Consider the following 19,047-nt stretch of genomic DNA (forward strand, 5'->3'; position numbering starts at 1 on the left):
CTTATGACACAAGTCCTGAATCATTTTATACAATGCCTTGAGATCTGTTTGAGAATTATATTTGTCTGTAATATAATATCCTTGTTCCTCCTTTTAAAATACCTACTTCCCAACTGCCTTGCTAAATTCTTTAACCTTGAGATAATAGCACAAAGTGAATTGCAATAATATTTTTAAGGGTAGTCGCTGTTTTTGCTCTTCTAAATTCTACAAAGTCAACTTATTTTTAAAATCCTAGAAGTGTTGTGAAAGTGACCCTTAAAACAATTAATGCACCAAATGCATGCTGATCATTATTTAGTGACGGCAATATTTACTAGTGGACATGTTTTGCAAAGAGTGAGTCAAGGTTAACACACAAAAACCTTTCCTATTTTCTGATGCCTTGTCAAGATTCATGGCCTTTCAATGCAGTTTGCTTCCCATATTCACTTGCACAGAGAATCTGTAGTTATATAAGTGACATAGTTCTATTTATATGGGGCTATACAAAGAGAAGTAAATAATCTGCTTGCAAATAGTAGCTACTAGTGAATTCAGAACAATCACTACATTACTTTCAAGAAATTGTCAAATATGAGACTTAATACTTCCACTCTTCCTTCAGTAGTTCTGATGAGCACAACAAATACATTTCTGAGATTGGAGTCATCTAGGCTGATTTAATCCAGCATTTTATTACTCCAAGCATAATTTTATCTATCTCTATTGTATCCCTTTTTACTGTTAATAGAGCCACAACCATTCTCTTTGCTTATAGCTGAGTCTTTCCACAGCTGTGTGGGATTTCTCATTATTTTTTCCACTTTCTCTGTACTGGAAGTGTGATGATCAGAATTGTGCACAATATTTGAAGTATATCATCATCATCATACTTTTAAAAGGCATTACAATATTGGAAATTTAATCTTAGGATTCTTTTCCTATTGATCTCAGCTTGGGTTTAGCTTTCTCAAGACAGTTCTATATTGCATTGATACTTTTACTGAGTTGTTCAGCTATCCTATGACTGCTTTCTTAGTCAATGCTAGCTCAAGCTCCATCTCTAAAATAGACTATTTTGCTTCACTTTATATCCTTTCATATTTTAGGAGACACATCATCTCATGATAATCCACCAAACTTTTCAGAATTTTTTTTAGCACTGTTAGCTGTCCTTTATTTTGAACATTTTATATAGTTGGGTGCTGACTCAAATTGCTTAGAAGTAAGTTTAAAATAACTAAATTCACAACACTTTAACGTTTATTTCTATTTTCTTTGTTCGCAAAAGTGATAATGTTTTGAATCTCAGATCTGTATGAGCCAGCAGCGTGATTGGAACAGGATATTAATGAAGTACCGTATATTATTAGAATAAATTACAAGAATTAATAAATAATTTGCAGTTACTCAGTAGGAGTCCTTTTGTAGTGATACAAGTACGTATCTTTTGTAGTGATACAAATACGTATCTGAATCAAAGAATATAAAATCGTAGGCATATATACTTGAGAATAAGACCTAATTGAAGGCAATAAAATGTATCAGTGATTAAACATATATAGGATTCTTGAAAAAATAAAAGAATAGAATTTGGTGTATGGTAGTAATAGTAGCCTATACAAGCTTGATTTTATATATATATATTATTGTCAGGTTCCTCCACAATAAAATCAAGCTTTATCATCTGTAGCTTTCCAATAATTACATTTTTCTTTAAAGACATAGCTATTTTAGTTTTGTTTTTACAAACATGGTTTTCTCTTCTTTTTCCCCATGGATTTATCAAAATGTAAATATTTGGATTGTTTCTTCCTTGAATCTAAATCCACGTATACTCACAATTTTATAAATATAGCCACATCTTATGACCTGCAACTTATTATATTTACTGGAAGAGCTATCAATAAGCACTTATTGATTAACCTTGGGATACTTATATACTCTGCATAGTATTATTTATTTAGCAATGTTAACATAATTTTAGAGTTTTAGAAAGTATTATACACAATAATTTGCTGTAATATAAATAGAAGATCAAAGTGGAGCCCTACCTCATATTGACTGAAAAACAGAAGCAGCTCTGCTTAATAAATTTCTGCCTTTTACGTGACCTTGCCTCTACTGTTGATTAAAACATAGAAGATAGAAAATGGTTTCTTTAGTTGAATGAATACTTTGGTTGAGACTGACTCTGCATTGATTCTTTCTGCAGTGGCTAAAAAATCCTGGCCCCCAACATGAGAAACGGACTTTGTTTGGGGACATGGTGTGCTTCTTGTTTATAACTCCATTGGCTACTATCTCCGGCTGGTTGTGTCTGCGGGGAGCAGTGGATCATCTGCACTTTAGTAGTAGACTAGAAGCTGTTGGGCTCATTGCACTCACTGTCGCACTCTTCACAATTTACCTCTTTTGGACACTAGTAAGTAGTCTTTTGATTTGACTTCTATTTACATTGGAGCAGTGGTTCCCAACATGGGACCCATATCCCGGAGGAGGGCAATTTGATTTTTAATGGGGTCAATTGGAACCTTGTTTAAACCAAGTTAATGGAATTTTGGGCTTCCTTTGTGTGAGTAAGTGTTCACTTTTTGAATAGTAAGAATTATATGTCATTGGGGGTGGGAAGAAAATCAGGCTTTTAGAGATGCTTAGGTGGGGCATGGCCAAAAAAAGGTTGGGAACCACTGCTCTAGAGTATGATAAATCTTATCATGTTATTCTGGGAACTTCTAATGACAATTATTGTTGTATGATCAAACTTCTTTATTTGAATATCTTTATTATATATCTTGAAATTGTCAGTGGCATGGTGGCCTAGAGGTGGAGCTCTCTCCTCACAATCAGGAGGCTGTGAGTTCAATCCTAGGTAGCAGCTGTTATTTTTTCTCTCTGGGTACAATGAACTGTAAATCTACTGTGAACTCCACATAGGCGTCAGGAAGGGCATTTGGCTAGTAAATGCTCAGCTCCAATCAGTTGCCCCGACCTTACCCCAAAGAAGGGTCGTGTGTGTGTGTGTGTGTGTGTGTATTTGGTTCTCTTAAGTTGGATCTAGAATGGTTTGCATTCCCAAAGCTCCTTTTAGAATGTTCTTGGGTGATGGAACGGGCAGAATTATTTTCTAGCATTCTCTCTCTCCCTCTCTCTACCTTTCCACTGTTTGACAACATAATGTTACAAATGATAAACACTTTAGAATGAGGATATATATAACAAAGAGTATATCTTCCCTTTCTACCACAGAAATGATCTGTGCTATTAGATGTGTTTAGTTTAAAAGGTATTCCATCAGTAGACAGATGGCCTTGGATCCAAGCCAGTATTTGGAATGGCCTAATATGAAGAGATGTTAGCCAAACTACAATGAGTAGGGGGAGGGGGGAACCCTGGTGAATTAAATCAGTGCCGGAAAAATAGGCAGCAAAGTATTTGCAGACATCAACATCGTATCTATGCAGCAAGTAAAAAAAATAAACAGATTCCCTTTCATTATTAGATTAGATTAGATTAGATTTATTGGATTTATATGCCACCCCTCTCCAAAAACTCGGGGCGGCTCACATTATTATTATTATTATTATTATTATTATTATTATTATTATTTATTAGATTTATATGCCGCCCCTCTCTGTAGACTTGGAGCAGCTCACAACAGTGATAAAAAACAATACATGGTAACAAATCTAATAATTAAAATCTAAAATAACAGTTTTACATTAAAAAGTCTAAAAAGAAAAAAAACCCCAATAGATAAAATACATACACACAGTCATATCATGCACAAAATTACATAGGCAAGGGGGGGATGTCTCAGTTCCCCCAAGCCTGACGACAGAGGTGGGTTTTAAGGAGTTTACAAAAGGCTAGGAGGGTGGGGGCAGTCCTAATCTCTGGGGGGAGTTGATTCCAGAGGGTCAGAGCCGCCACAGAGAAGGCTCTTCCCCTGGGTCCTGACAGACGACATTGTTTAGTCGACAGGACCTGGAGTAGACCAACTCTGTGGGACCTAACTGGCCGCTGGGATTCGTGCGGCAGAAGGCGGTCTCACAGATATCCTGGTCCTGTGCCATGAAGGGCTTTATAGGTCATAACCAACACTTTGAATTGTGACCGGAAACTGATCGACACCCAGTGCAGACTGCGGAGTGTTGGAGTAACATGGGCATACTTAGGAAAGCCCATGATTGCTCTCACAGCTGCATTCTGCACGATCTGAAGTTTCCGAACAGTTTTCAAAGGTAGCCCCATGTAGAGAGCATTACAATAGTCGAACCTTGAGGTGATGAGGGCATGAGTGACTGTGAGCAGTGACTCCCGGTCCAGATAGGGCCGCAACTGGTGCACCAGGCGAACCTGGGCAAATGCTCCCCTCGCCACAGCTTTTAACACTAACAGTGGTCAGATTGTAGCTAAAGATCAGAAATCTTATCCAGCATGCTTTATTTTCTCTAAGTTGTTTGGGATGGGCAACATTAGAGAGAGATTCATCTTCTACAAGCCTGCTTCTCATTCTAATGTGAATTGTGTGAGACATCTGTATTTATCGCCAGACAGAAACTTGAGACTTTGCTCATCTTTCCTAAATAAGCTTTTGTGGACATTGTTCAGGACTAACAAACTATAGTGCTCTGAACAAGCTATAGTAGGAAAGATCTGAGCTGTCTTTTTCTTTTGGTATTGGTAATAAGAAGCATTTTTCAAGGCTCAGTAGATTTCAGAATAACAAGTCTGAAGCTTTTAGTTAAACCTGAGTGAGAAAGCTATGTTTGACACCACCAAACAGTTTCTACCGTGTAACCTTGCACACTAATATATTTTGAAACACAAGCTGTCTTTCTTCCTCCAGACATCCAGATGTCTCAAATATGGAGGAAGAATTGAGAATGTGATCCTTTTAGAATGGCTGAATTACTTAAAATGAGCTGATCGATTTTCACTGCTAAAGAAGTGTGCAGAGAATGCAGTCAATCTTCCCAGTTGAAAGGCATCTGCAGGAAAGAAGCAGTGCTTCCTTATAGCAGAGATGCATCAACTCCACACATGCTTTCATCAAGAAAGTAAAACCACTTTTTTTACTTACTGGCCTATATTACGAAATGCCACTGCAGGATAGACTTTTTGTGTAGGTTTTACTCAATGTCACTTTTGAGCTGAGTAATCAGGAAGGGAAAATTTAAAAAAGAAAAATAACTGAATCTAGTGCCATGACTCCCTCTCATACCAAAAGACTTTCCTTCTCTCTCAAGTATGCTGCACTCTCACCAAATATGACTGGTGTGGTCCAACAGCTGTGAAGAACAGATTCCAGGGTATAGCTTCACGGGGATCAATAAGTCAGACTTGAAAAATAGTAAACAAAAATGCTTTCCTCTCCATAAAAAAAGGAAATGTCCTAATCTCCCCCCTGTAAGAGATCCTACTTTCATTAGTGTTTTCAGCAGTTTATAGCCACCAAATTACAAAAGAAAAATGTGCTGTTATCTTGACATATGATAGGAAGCTCTTATTGAAACAATCACTTGCATAATCTTCAACAGCAAGGACTGGTGGTCAATTATTGCTTCTCTCTTGCTTCTCCATTGTTCCCTGATATTCATCTTGTTATGATGTAAACTAACTTCTGCTCATCTGCTTTCTCCTCTCCTTATAACTGTTTGCCATTCTAAATATAACAACAACAACAACAACAACAACAACAACAACAACAGAGCTGGAAGGGACCTTGGAGGTCCTCTAGTCCAACCCCCTGCTTAGGCAGGAAACCCTACACCACTTCAGACAAATGGTTATCCAACATCATCATAAAAACTTCCAGTGTTGGGGCATCCACAACTTTTGGGGCAAGCTGTTCCACTGAAGAATAATAATAATAATAATAATAATAATAATAATAATAATAATAATAATAATAATGTATTAGATTTGTATGCCGCCCCTCTCCATAGACTCAGGGTGGCTCACAACAATGTTCTACATTAATTGTTCTAACTGTCAGAAAATTTCCTTAGTTCTAAGTTACTTCTCTCCTTGTTTAGTTTCCACCCATTGCTTCTTGTTTTCTCCCCAGGTGTTCTGGAGAATAGTTTGACTCCCTCTTCTTTGTGGCAACCCCTGAGATATTGGAACACTCATATCCTGTCTCCCCTGGTCCTTCTTTTCATTAAACTAGACATATGAGCCGAGGTGGCGTAGCAGGTAGAGTGCTGTACTGCAGGCCACTGAAGCTGACTGTAGATCTGAAGGTCAGCGGTTCAAATCTCATCACCGGCTCAAGGTTGACTCAGCCTTCCATCCTTCTGGGATGGGTAAAATGAGGACCCGGATTGTGGGGGAAATATGCTGACTCTGTTAAAAAGTGCTATTGCTAACATGTTGTAAGCCGCCCCTAGTCTAAGGAGAAGGGCAGCATAAAAATTGAATAAATAAATAAATACTCAGTTAGTTGGAACTAAATTTCATTAAGCTTAAAGAAACTTACATCTGAGTCAGTGGTGAAATCCAAAACTTTTCCCTACTATGGCCATGGCTTGGTGGGTGTGACTTGGTTATGTAACTGGATAGGCGTGGCCAACTTGATTGGTCTTACCCTTAGGAAATTTCTCCTTAGTCCAACTCACAAGAAAATAGCACAGTTCCAATATTTAAAATAGAATAGAATAACAGAGTTGGAAAGGACTTTGGAGGTCTTCTAGTCCAACCCCCTGCTTAGCGGTAAATGCAACAGAGATTGTGGAAACTTTTGCATCTCATTTGGAAACTAAGGACCCAGAGTATGGAGGAAGAATGGAGAGGCACACACTGCAGGATGTTTGAAATCCAGTGTGAAGTTTCCACAGTCCATGTTGATTTGGGGAGCTATGTCATCTGCCAGTTTCAGTCCACTGTGCTTCATTAAGTCCAGGATCAACGCAGCTGTCTACCAGGAGATTTTGGAGCACTTCATGCTTCCTTCTGCAGATGAGCTTTATAGGGATGCTGACTTTAATTTTCCAGCAGGACCTGGCACTTGCCCACACCGCCAAAAGCACCAAAATCTGGTTCAATGACTGTGGGAATACTGTGCTTGATTGGCTAGCAAATTCACTTGACCTGAATCCCATAGAGAATCTATAGGACATTGCAAAGAAAAAGATGAGAGACATAACACGGAACAATGCAGAAGAGTTGAAGGCTGCTATTGAAGCATCCTGATCTTCCATAACACCCCATTAATGCCACAAGCTGATGGCTTCCATGCAGCATTGAGGCAGCAATTCCTGCAAAAGGGGCCCAAACCAAGTCTTATGCATGCTTATACTTTTCTGATGTCCAATATTGTTCTAGGTATAATCCTTTTTTTATTGACTGCATGTAATATTCTAATTTTCTCAGATGTAGGATTTAGGGTTTTCATGAGCTGTACCCCATAATCATCACAATTATGACAAATCACGGCTTGAATTAGCTTGCATTTCATGTAATGAGTCTCTCTCATATATTACATTTCACCTTTAAAGTTGCATTACTGAAATAAATGAACTTTTGCACTGTATTCTAATTTTCCGAGTTTCACCTATATTTGACTGAACTGTTATTAACATATGCTACCTTTGGAAGGTCACCAACTTTTTGATACTTGGCATTTTCAGTATTCTCCAGTCTGTGAAGAAAGTTGAAAATATGTTATTTCAATCCCAAATAATATGTTCTTTAATCTTTCATTTCTACTTTTTCACTTAGCAGTTTTTGTGCTGTCTTTGAGACCATTGGAATGAAAAAGATAGGGTACATATAAGATAGATAATACATATATGTTTTCATTGCATTGCTTTTCTTTCCTATTTTAGTTTCTTTATCAAAACTGCATCCACTTTAGTACTTTATTTTAAGAACTTTTGAATAAGATGAATATTCCTGCTAGAAAAAGGAATTCTGACAATTAAATTATACATTTATAAATTAAAGCATTTCATATTAGATGGGCCACATTTGTTTTACCCAACATACATATACAGTATCCATGCACACATATCATACAACAATTAAAACTCGGACCATACATTTCCTGAATAGTTTTTATCCCAGAGCTATGCTCACACTTAATAACAAACTAAAGGGTCACCATCAGTGAACTGTTGGACAGTATTACTTGGTCTGTTGTGCAGACGTTTGGGTGGTTCAGGGTGGGGAATTTCTGGTGGGTGGGGCAGTTTATTTTATTTTTGATTGTTATGTGCGATGGGACTGATCTCTGGGTGTCACGTGACTTTCGTTGTCAATGACAATTTATTGTATTGACAGTGACAATAAAGTATTTATTATTTATGCACACTGTAATCCAACAAGTGAGATCATACACCTTGGTGTTATTGCAACACAGTTAATATGGGTCAGACTTTCAGGGCCTGCAATTGGAAGCTGCAACTGGTAGAGAATGCAGCAGCCAGGCTCTTAGAAAGAGAATTTTATTATTGCAGAGTCTCTCCTATTCTGTGGTCACTGCACCCGTTGCTATTAGTCTGAGCATAAAGCTAATTATCATCCATAAATCCTTCTGCAGTCTAAACATCTAAAGAGGTTGTGCCCAAGGAATACAGATCAGAAGGCAGCTCTGCCACATTATTTATGTATTTGTTTATTAAATTTATACCTTGCCAATTTCAGCCAGGCAAATGAAATTAAAACACCCATAAATATATTACAGTAAAACATGCAGGGTAAAAGGCATTGTGATAATTAGTGTTAAGATGTTCACAAAGAAAAGAAATACTGTACTACTATTAAGTCACAACAATACTCATATAAGAAAAGCTCAAGTTTGTTGTCAAAGATCAATAATAAGATTAAATTCAGCCAACAAAAACTCTTGGGGGGGGGGGATTCAGTCTTTAAGACTTCTGGAAAGCATCACAGTAGGAACAAGTATAACATTGTCAGGGATGCTGTTCTGTAAGTCTCATAATGAAAACAGAGTCCCTGAGGTTTTTCCGGATCTATGATGGACAGGATGGCTCAGTTTAGTTGAGAAATGTGTGCCTCATCCCTTCTCTTCTGACATTTTGAAGGACACAAAGAAACCATTTTCTTTGGCCCCTTAGGAGAAATTATGGCAGTCATCTAGTGTTTTTTTTTTTAAATGTTTTAGGAGCATTATTAATTATCTACTATGGTATATACCCAAGGTCTTTTAGATTCAAGGTGGTAAAGAAACAAATGTTTGTTAAGTTAATAAAATGTCTATTTAAATCAATTGATTTGTACTAGTGGAAACTGCTCAAATTAATTTTTGATTGGAAACTTCCTTTAGTAAAATTACTATAGGCTATTTTCATATATGCACAGTCAGTCTTCCTGAAAAAAATGGCAGAAAAAAATGCTGCTGTCTAAAATAATAAGCAGCCTATATGAATATCTTTCTCATTATTTATATTATCCAGTACAGTGTTCCCTCAATTTTCACAGGGGATGTGTTCCGAGACCGCCCGCGAAAGTCGAATTTCCGCGAAGTAAAGATGCGGAAGTAAATACACTATTTTTGGCTATGAACAGTATCACAACCCTTCCCTTAACACTTTAAACCCCTAAATTACAATTTCCCATTCCCTTAGCAACCATTTAGATTATTACTCACCATGTTTATTTATTAAAGTTTATTTTAAAAAATATTAAAGGTGTACGAAAGTTTGGCGATGAGATATGATGTCATCGGGCGGGGAAAAACGTGATATAGGGAAAAACCCCTCAAAGTATTTTTTTAATTAATATTTTTGAAAAACTATGGTATAGACTTTTCGCAAAGTTCGAACCCGCGAAAATTGAGGGAACACTGTACTGCTGTTTTCCTGTTCTCCTGCCACAGACAACAAACGTACATCATAAACGCCAATTAGATAAACAATATATGATGCATTGAAAACAGATTTTAAAAGTTATATATTCCAAATTATATTTCCTATCAGGAAGGATGTAGGAGATATAGTTTCTGAAAAGTATGCCGTGACCATATTTTATTGCTTCTTAATTGCTACCCAAATAAATATGCATGTTGAATTACCGTTGGAGAGCTAAATACAACCTCCCATGATTCTTTTTGCTGTCCTCTCCTACAGCTTTCTTGAATCTCCTTAGGAAAGTTGAGAGGTTTGGGAGGTACCAATGAAGGTTTATTTAATGATAAGGATCTTGATTTGAAAATTTCAGTACTGTGTATAACTTAAATTATCTCTGATCATTAAAAGTGCCTTTCATCCAAGAGTATTGTTTTACACATACATGGAGAGGTGATAAGCCTAAACCAAACATGGACTCCCATCATTATATTTAATATACCGTTTCAGGGGCATGGTAAGGGCATGATTTATGTTGCTTGCCAGATGGGAGAGGCTTTCTTATCCTCTTATGACTTCAGTGGGAAAGCACTATATTAATGAGGAAATGTGCTGTCAGATAAGAGGTTTCAAAGTTTCAATGTCTAACAACAGGCTTCAGTGTAATAGTAGATGATAGAGGGGGAGGGAGGGAGAGAGAGAGATTAAATCCCAATCCAGTTTCTATTCAGCCATTTGCCACCTAACACTTTTGCAATATGCTCGAATTATACTTCATTACCTCATGCTAGGACCCCAAATCACGAGTTTTTGTTAACGCAATAGCATATGACGGTATAAAATTACATCCCTTTCATTGTATCCTGTTAACGTATTTTTCAGGCACACAAAGAACACTGGACTGTTCATACAATTTGAACACATTTGCTTTCATTTAATTGAAGTCATTTTATTGTTGCCCATTTTCAACCCACTAATAACAATTGTAGGACAGCAGGTTGGGCACAGTTCAGATAAATATTCAGTTTCATGTGCTTGGGTGAAAAAGCTCAAGCTCACAAAATAATGATATAAAAGAATTAGATTTTAAGTTCTAGATAACTTTGATTCAGGCTGCTGGTTTCAAATATGATTCTAATAATGCGTTTCTCCAAAAATAAGACCCTGTCGTGTATTTTTTTGAACCCTAAAATAAGTGCTTGGCCTTTTTGCCATGCACTCAAAAGCCCCTGATTATTATCAGGGGATGTCTTATTTTGGGGAAGCAGGGTAGTTGTAGTTTCTTACTAGCTGAAAAATACTGAGACAGTCGGTTCTTAAAGCTTTTTTTATTTGTAAAGACAGGACAGCTCTTTTTGTAAGTGACTTCAAGTAAGAACGCAACTTGAACAAACAGTGCCAGTGTGCTCCTTTTATACTTTATTTTTCCCGCTAAAATCCTGCTGTCAAACTCTTAACCAATCAGAACGCACCAACCATTTCAATTATTTACATTTACCTCAGTGCATATTTAACACTAGCCTTATTGCAATTTATGCAGGGGTGGCTTCAAAATTTTTAGCAAAGAGTTCTCTGCCCGGTTGCGGGTTAGAAGTGCCTGTGGTGGGCATGGCCTAGTCAGCCTCCTGCACCATGATGGGGGGGGGGGGTCCCTTCCCAGGTTCCAGAGGTTTCCTTCAAGCCTCTGAGAGTGCGAAAACGGCCTCCCGAGGTTTTGGAGGCCCTCTGGAGGCCAGAAATAGGCACATTTCCGGCCTTTCTGAACTTCTGGGAGGACCGTTTTTCACCCTCCCCAGGCCTCCACACATGGCCTGCACTTCCCTATGCTGAAAACAGGCCATGCAGGGACTCCTGAAAGGATCAGGGTCGGGCCAGCCAGGGGTGGCATTTGAGGGTTCTCCAAACTGCGCAGAATCTTAATTACAGGTCCGCCCAAACCCCTACGAACCCCCAATAGCCCACTCCTGAGTTTATGTTACCACAATTTAAGGATTTAAAATGTATCCAATATGCAATCTGTATCAGGTTAACAGAATCTGATACATCTCATAATACATAATGCTTGGCCAAATCCACTCAGTTCTATTTACAATCTTTCCTTATGGCATAATTTGACTTCGAGACTTCACCCTAGATAGTCAAAAACTCCAGAGGTGTTGAGTGTTGTGATGTACTATAGTATTACATGTTGTTTATACATTATCTTTCATAAAATATACCTCAGGGCAGTTATTATCAATTTTTTTCGCATTTTCCTTCATATTAAGCCATGTATAAACCAAATCCTGCCATCTGGGTGAGTAACATTGCTGTAATAATGTAAGAATTTAGTGGAGCAATTATTTTGAGAACAGAGATCCATACATTTCAAAGGAGCTATTTTCTGTCATTCCTAAATAAGACCCTGTCTAAGACTGTGATTAGCCCTTTAAATGAATCTAAGCATTGTTTTCATGATCAATGAACAAATCTCATCTCTGTTCTAGGCAGGAAGAGTCCTACTGGATCCAAGTTTTTGGTGGCTTTTTAAAAAAATGATGAAGAGCAGATCCTGCTTTCACATTGAGTTTGAGTTTTACAACTCACAAATTTACACAAATGTTTAGTCAAAATGTTTTTGGGGAAACCCCACAGATTTTGAAATGATTGTGGGATTCACACAATTTTGTTGTCCACTAACAACGTTGCAAACTGTTAACAGAAGATTTTCCTTACAAAATGCAAAGCTGAGCTTCTGAGTTTCAGTAGCTGACATAGCTTAGACCAGTGTTTCCCAACCTTGGCAACTTGAAGATATCTGGACTTCAACTCCCAGAATTCCCCAGCCAGCATTCGCTGGCTGTGGCATTCTGGGAGTTGAAGTCCAAATATTTTCAAGTTACCAAGGTTGGGAAATACTAGCTTAGACCACGCAGAGCCATATCTGCTGGCACACAAGCCGTTGCCCTAGCTCAGCTCCAACTTACACATGTATGAAGGCCAGCTGATTTTTGGCTCACACAGAGGCTCTGGGAGGGCATTTTTGTCTTCCAGAGAGCCTCCAGGGTGTTGGGGAGGGCATTTTTAGCCTCCCCTAGCTCCAGGGAAATCTTTGGAGCCTGGGGATGGCAAAACACGCACCACCAAAAGTTGGGAAAGAAGGCTATTTCCGGCCTCCAGAGGGCTTCCGGGGAGCAAGGGAAACTGTTTTCCCCTCCCCAGGCATTGAATTATGGGTGTGGCACTCATGCATGTGCAATGGCACGCACCCATTGTAAACAGCCTACTAGGATTAACCAGTTTTTTATTGGTATATTTGTCTTGTATAAGAATTGCTCTTACAAAAGGACTCTGAGAAGTGGGTAATAAAATATCGAAAGCATAACAAACAGTATGTAAAAATGGATTAAAGGGGGGGGGGCTTTCAGAGCACCAACTAGCCTGACAGTTGTGTGCTCATCTGGGAAGGTCGTAGAACCAAGTTTCCATGCCCTTCTGGAAAGCCAAGAGAGTGTGGCCCTGCTTCACCTCCAGGATGAGTGTTCAAAGAGGCAGGGGCAATGACAGACAATACTTTCTTCCTGGATCCGCCAGTTGGAATTCTTTGGCTGACGAAATCCACAAGTTATCTTCCCTGCCTGACTATGTGGGACGTAATGGGATGACGTTATCCTGTGAAAAATCCCTTAAATATTCATTGAGAACCTGGTTTACACTGCAAAAAATTGCTAAAAATAACCTAATACTTTCTATAAAAGAGAGGGACTGTTAAATCAGAGGCTGGAGGCCGATGAAGAGGGTAACAGCTCTTTATTCAATAATCAGGAACATTTAAAAGTGACCAGCTCGTAGGCAGGTAGTGAATTAAAGACAAGCGGCCAAAATCGCACCTTATATACTTTGTTACCAGCGCTGGGATTTGGTGACAATGTTTCAAGGCTTCGCGCCGGGGCTTCCTATTGGTTGCGCCCGGAGGTTTCTTATTGGTCGTGCCTCGGCTTCCCTTTGGTTGCGCTTGCGGATCTTCTCATTGGTCGCGCCTGCTCCAATCAGCGATCACATTTATTCTAACAACTTGCAAACATAACAGGGATTCTAGGAAAGAGTCTTAGTTACCTAAGGAGAAGCCCTTAAATGTAGATAACCTGTGATGATACTGTGCCACTAGTGGTCATGATTAATTAAAACAGAGTCTTCCTTAGATGGTTAAGGATCTGCAAAGCTGTACTTTTTCTATGTTCCTGATGCCTCCTCTTGAAGGGAGTACTTAGTCACACCAGCCCTGGAATTGATACACAATACAGTAGAACCCCGACTTACGAATTTAATTGGTGCGGGAAGGAGGCTCGTAAGTCGGAAAGCTCGTATGACGAAACATTGTTTCCCATAGGAAACAATGGAAAAGCGATTAATGCGTGCAACAACAAAAAAAACACCGCAAAAAACCGCTGCCACCCGGCTGTCACTTTTTAAAACAGCCCGGGGGCTGTTTTAAAAGGTGACAGCCGGGCGGGGGGGGCTTCCCAGCAGCCAGCTTCCAAGCAAAGGGGGGAAAGGAGCGGGCGGGGGAAAGGGGGCAAACCCCACCGGAGGAGCCCGGACTCGCTCGCCATAAGCTCGGCGGCTGGAAGAAGAGCTTAGAACCGCTCAGCAGCGGCAGCAAGCAGACTTTTTAGCCTCGGCAGCAATGGGTGGCACTGGCGACAGCAGCAAACAAGCAGCAGCCGGCAAACCAGACGAGCAGGTGCCCCGCTCGCAGCACTAGACAAAATGTGGGCACGCGCGCGCTCGGTGGAAGGCAGAGGGCGCGAGGAAGAGGAGGGGGCGAAAGCCGACGCAAGGAGAAAGCAGAGGGGGTGGGGGTGGCGGGGAGGCATAAGAAGAGAGGAACCCCCCTCCCCGCACTCACATTCTCTGACTAGCTAGAAACGCGTGTCGGTGTGATTGCGACTCCCCTCCCGTGGGTGCTGTTGAGGCGGTAGCAGCGTCCGCCTCCGACACGTGGCTCTCTCCATTCTTCTCTTTCCCCCTCTCGGGCTCCGAATGCAGCGGCGGGAAGAGGAAATGAGGCGCAAGGCAGCGCGTCTGCAGGAACGGGTGGTGGGGCGCCGTTGTTGTCCTCACGGCGCAAAGCCACACAGTCCCGGATCGCTTGCTTCCCCGGCCAGCAAGCCGGCTGCCTGGGAAAACAGCGCATTTGAAAAACGCTTTCCCAGGCAGCCGGCTTGCTGGCCGGGGAAGCAAGCGATCCGGGACTGTGTGGCTTTGCGCCGTGAGGACAACAACGGCGCCCCACCACCCGTTCCTGCAGACGCGCTGCCTTGCGCCTCGTTTCCTCTTCCCGCCGCCGCATTCGGAGCCCGAGAGGGGGAAAGAGAAGAATGGAGAGAGAGCCGCGCGCCGGAGGCGGACGCGGCTGCCGCCTCAACAGCACCCACAGGAGGGGAGTCGCTGGAGCTGCCCCCGGACTTTCCACCAAGCCCAATGCCGCCAGCCCACATGCCCGCCTCTCCCGGCGGCGGCGGCGGTAGTGCTGCCCAGCGCTCCGGCATTGTCCGGGCTTTTCCCGCCACGCGCAGCCCAGCAGCTCGCTCCGGCTGGCAGCGGCGGAGGAAGGCGAATGCGGCTTGGAAGCTGGGAGGGGGGCGGAACGTCTTTGGCCACTTAGCTCTTCCTCCGAAAGGAAAGCGTGGAGGCTGCCTCTCTCCTCCCATATTCCGCCCCCCTCCCAGCTTCCAAGCCGCATTTGCCTTCCTCCGCCGCCGCCAGCATCCAGCTCTTCCTCCGCTTCTTGCTTCTCTACAAAATGACAGCCGGGCGGAGCCTGGCGGCGGCGGAAGGAACACTCACACCCCGAATTTGGGCTCGTAAGTAGAATAAAAATATCTCTCCCCTCCTAGCTCGCATCTCGAAATGCTCGTATATAGAGCAGCTCGTATGTCGAGGTTCTACTGTAGTTCCTTTGCAATGACTTTTATAAATAATCCTTCCCACCTCCTGTCCTGGGCACAGATAACTGACAGGAAATGGCATTGTGGAATCTGCCTACTATCCCTTTGTCACTGCTATCATGCAACCATTATGGGTGAAGAATTTGAAAAATCCAATGGCCATTGTAAAAATGCTATCCCAAGTGCTTGAAAGAACTCTGATCTGTTAAATCTCATTACAAATGGGTTATTAGATATATCACTTCTTAACTACGTTGTCACTATTATCCCAATACATTGATCCGTCTGAAATAAAATTTGGATATTTCCAAAGAAAGACATTGCCAAACATATTACTGCATAATTCAAACACCAATCTGAAGAAGGTTGCTTTACTTCATTGCATTAGCAAAGTAATATATTTTTTAAAAGGATGATACTTCTCAGCAGTCTCTTTTTTTTCAAAACTTAAATTCAGAGAAAGGTTTTTAAATTCACTGAAATTATTTCCAAAGTGATCCCAAATGGGCTTATTACCAGGTATCTTTTAGCTCCATTAGTTGCTATAGTAAAGGAAAATTGGATTAAGTATTTTCAGAAGCTGATTGAAAAACTGGATTTTAAAATCCTTTCAAGACTTCCTTGAAGTGCATATTGAGTTGAGAAGAACTGGAATTTAAAGAGAATCATTCAGGTTGAGGCACCATGCAATTTGTATTAAAAGGCACTTGACTTCTGAATGTGTTTCTCTGGTCATCTTAACCGTAAATTCTTCTCTTTATTTTCCTGCAGGTATCCTTTAGGTATCACTGTAGATTATACAATGAATGGCGTCGGACCAATCAAAGAGTTATCCTTCTCATCCCAAAGTCTATCAACATCCCTTCTACCCAGCAATCCTTGCTGGGCCTACATTCAGTCAAAAGGAACTCAAAAGAGACCATTGTCTAATTGTGATCATCTTTTCCAGAGGCCATGAAGTACATATGGGTAGCATCATAGTTGGAAAGACTCTTTTTGTAGACGAAAAGACATGACTGTTGCAATTTAAATCATGGATGCTGCAATCATATGATATTTGCTAAACATGCCAAACATGTCTAAAATTTAGCAGATACTATATGGAATTTTCCAACACATGTTGATAGCTGCGTCACTAGGGATGCAACTCTTTTCTAATTGTGATTAAAAACTATGATGGCAAACACTGCAAAATATGTGAATTGTATTATTTCTGAGACAGGTCCAGACACCATCTATGCTGCATTCTCCCTTCCTATATCAAGACTAATTAAGGAGAATTGTAGGTTGCTTTAAGAAGTATAATGACATGAGTATGTGAGAAAGAACACATGCATACAAAACCCATTTGTTACACAGTCACACTAGGTCTAGAGACAGCTAAAAGAAAAAAAAATTCTCAGTGGAAGGCTAATGAAAGTTTTATAGTATAATGTCTTGAGAGAGAGAAAAATGAAGGCTTTGTAATTACTTATTCAGCACAATCCCAAAATAAATGGCATTCTGATGTTTATGTAGTCCATTTCCTCTTCCCAGACTCTACGCCTATATATTGGAACTGCAACTCTCAGAGTCAACATTCTGTATTTATAACATTGGGAATCAATCAAATTGGGAGAGTCTATTCTATACATTCCCAAACTAAATACAGTGGTACCTCGAGATACGAGTTTAATTCGTTCCGGACCTGGGCTCTTAAGTCGAGCAGCTCTTATCTCGAACGACTTTTCCCCATAGGAATTAATGTAAATAATTTTAATTGGTTCCAGCCCTCAAAAAAACTCACAAAGTTAGTCTAAATTATGCAGAAAGACATGTTTTTAATGAAGAAATGTACATGTACATATAAATGAATAATGAAGTTTCTTTCACTTAACTTGTAAACTTTCTTAAACTTTTAAATTTACATATGTTCAACTTCTCTGCCACCCAATCCTGTAGGACAGAGGTCCCCAACCCTTTTTGCACCAGGGACCGGCTTTAAGCGATCAAGAGAGGAATGGGTGAATTAATGGACGGAGGGTGGGAAGGAAGGAAGGAAAGAGGGAAGGGACAGGAACAGAGGAAGGAAGCAAGGAAACTTATGAAAGGGGAGAGTAAGAGAGGAATGAGTGAAGGGAGGGAGGGAGGGAAGAAGGTGGGAAGGAGAAAGAAAAGAAGAAATAGAGGAAGGGAAGGTAAAAGAGAGAAAGAAAAAGAGCAAGAAAGAAAGAAAGGGGGAAGGGACAGGAACAGAGGAAGGAAGCAAGGAAACTTATGAAAGGGGAGAGTAAGAGAGGAATGAGTGAAGGGAGGGAGGGAGGGAAGAAGGTGGGAAGGAGAAAGAAAAGAAGAAATAGAGGAAGGGAAGGTAAAAGAGAGAAAGAAAAAGAGCAAGAAAGAAAGCTGCAAGCCCCCCCCCGAGCCCCCCAGGCCGGCTGCAACCTTTTAAAACGCGCGCCGCTTTGCAGCTGTCTCCTGAAGCCAAACGCGGAAGTTAGCGTTTGGCTTCAGGAGACAGCTCCTTGGTGCTTGTATCTCGAATTTGGGCTTGTAAGTAGAACAAAAATATCTCTCCCCTCCCAGCTCTTATCTCGAGTTGCTCTTAAGTAGAGCAGCTCTTATGTCGGGGTTCCACTGTAGTAGTAACATTTCTTTTTGGATTGGTTTGGTTTGGTTTATTTTTGTGCTTTTGAGTCACTTTTTTCTCTTGGCAACTATCTGGAGTAAACTTGTTTAGTAATAGTAAATATAGGTCAAAGAGAGATATGTGTGTCTCTTTTTATTGTGTTAGCATCTTTTTTCTTGCCCAGTTACCGATATTCTGTTATTCATATTTATTTATTTGTTTGTTTCAAGGTTAAAAACTTTGCTTATTTCCATTTTCATTATAGTAGTAACTTTTGCAATGAGGAGAAGTAGGGAAGAAAGCTCCCAGAGCTTCTGCCAAACTGCAGAGGAGATGAATATGATCTGCCAAAATTCCCGAAGCCATTTGAAACGTTCTTAGCTAATTTTTTTAACTTTCAAAATTAAAATTTTTCACAGCAATCTGTAATGGTGAAGACTTGCAATCATGACTATAGACTAGAGCTGCTGTATCCCTGCTGCAAAACACAGATGTCTGAAAAATACATTTCGGAAAGCAATTTTCTCAAGCGGAGAGGAGAAAGAAACAGTGTATTGTGGAGAAATGATTGATTGAAATTGCAAGGAATTAAGTTGCATCACAACAATGTTCTCTAAATTTAATTCCTAAATTTATTTTGTAAGGGGGACTTTTGCACAGATAATAAAGGCCCGGCTCATTAGACATGTTCTAAGAAGCTTGGACTTGCCTTGCA

At 40.4% G+C, this 19,047-nt stretch overlaps 1 protein-coding gene across 2 annotated transcripts in view; it reads left to right on the top strand.

Annotated features, from left to right (window-relative positions):
* MARCHF3 (membrane associated ring-CH-type finger 3) overlaps nucleotides 1-16,918 on the top strand; it is a 195,025-nt gene extending 178,107 nt beyond the window's left edge. For both annotated transcript variants that reach the window (XM_070742845.1, XM_070742846.1), the window contains 2 exons: nucleotides 2,198-2,407; nucleotides 16,496-16,918. In XM_070742845.1, coding sequence (XP_070598946.1) covers nucleotides 2,198-2,407; nucleotides 16,496-16,654 — 369 coding nt within the window. In that variant the 3' untranslated portion in view covers nucleotides 16,655-16,918. The remainder of the gene's footprint in view (nucleotides 1-2,197; nucleotides 2,408-16,495) is intronic.
* Nucleotides 16,919-19,047: the final 2,129 nt, after the last annotated feature.

This window comes from Erythrolamprus reginae, chromosome 2, assembly GCF_031021105.1.
Source record: "Erythrolamprus reginae isolate rEryReg1 chromosome 2, rEryReg1.hap1, whole genome shotgun sequence".
NCBI lineage: Eukaryota > Metazoa > Chordata > Lepidosauria > Squamata > Dipsadidae > Erythrolamprus > Erythrolamprus reginae.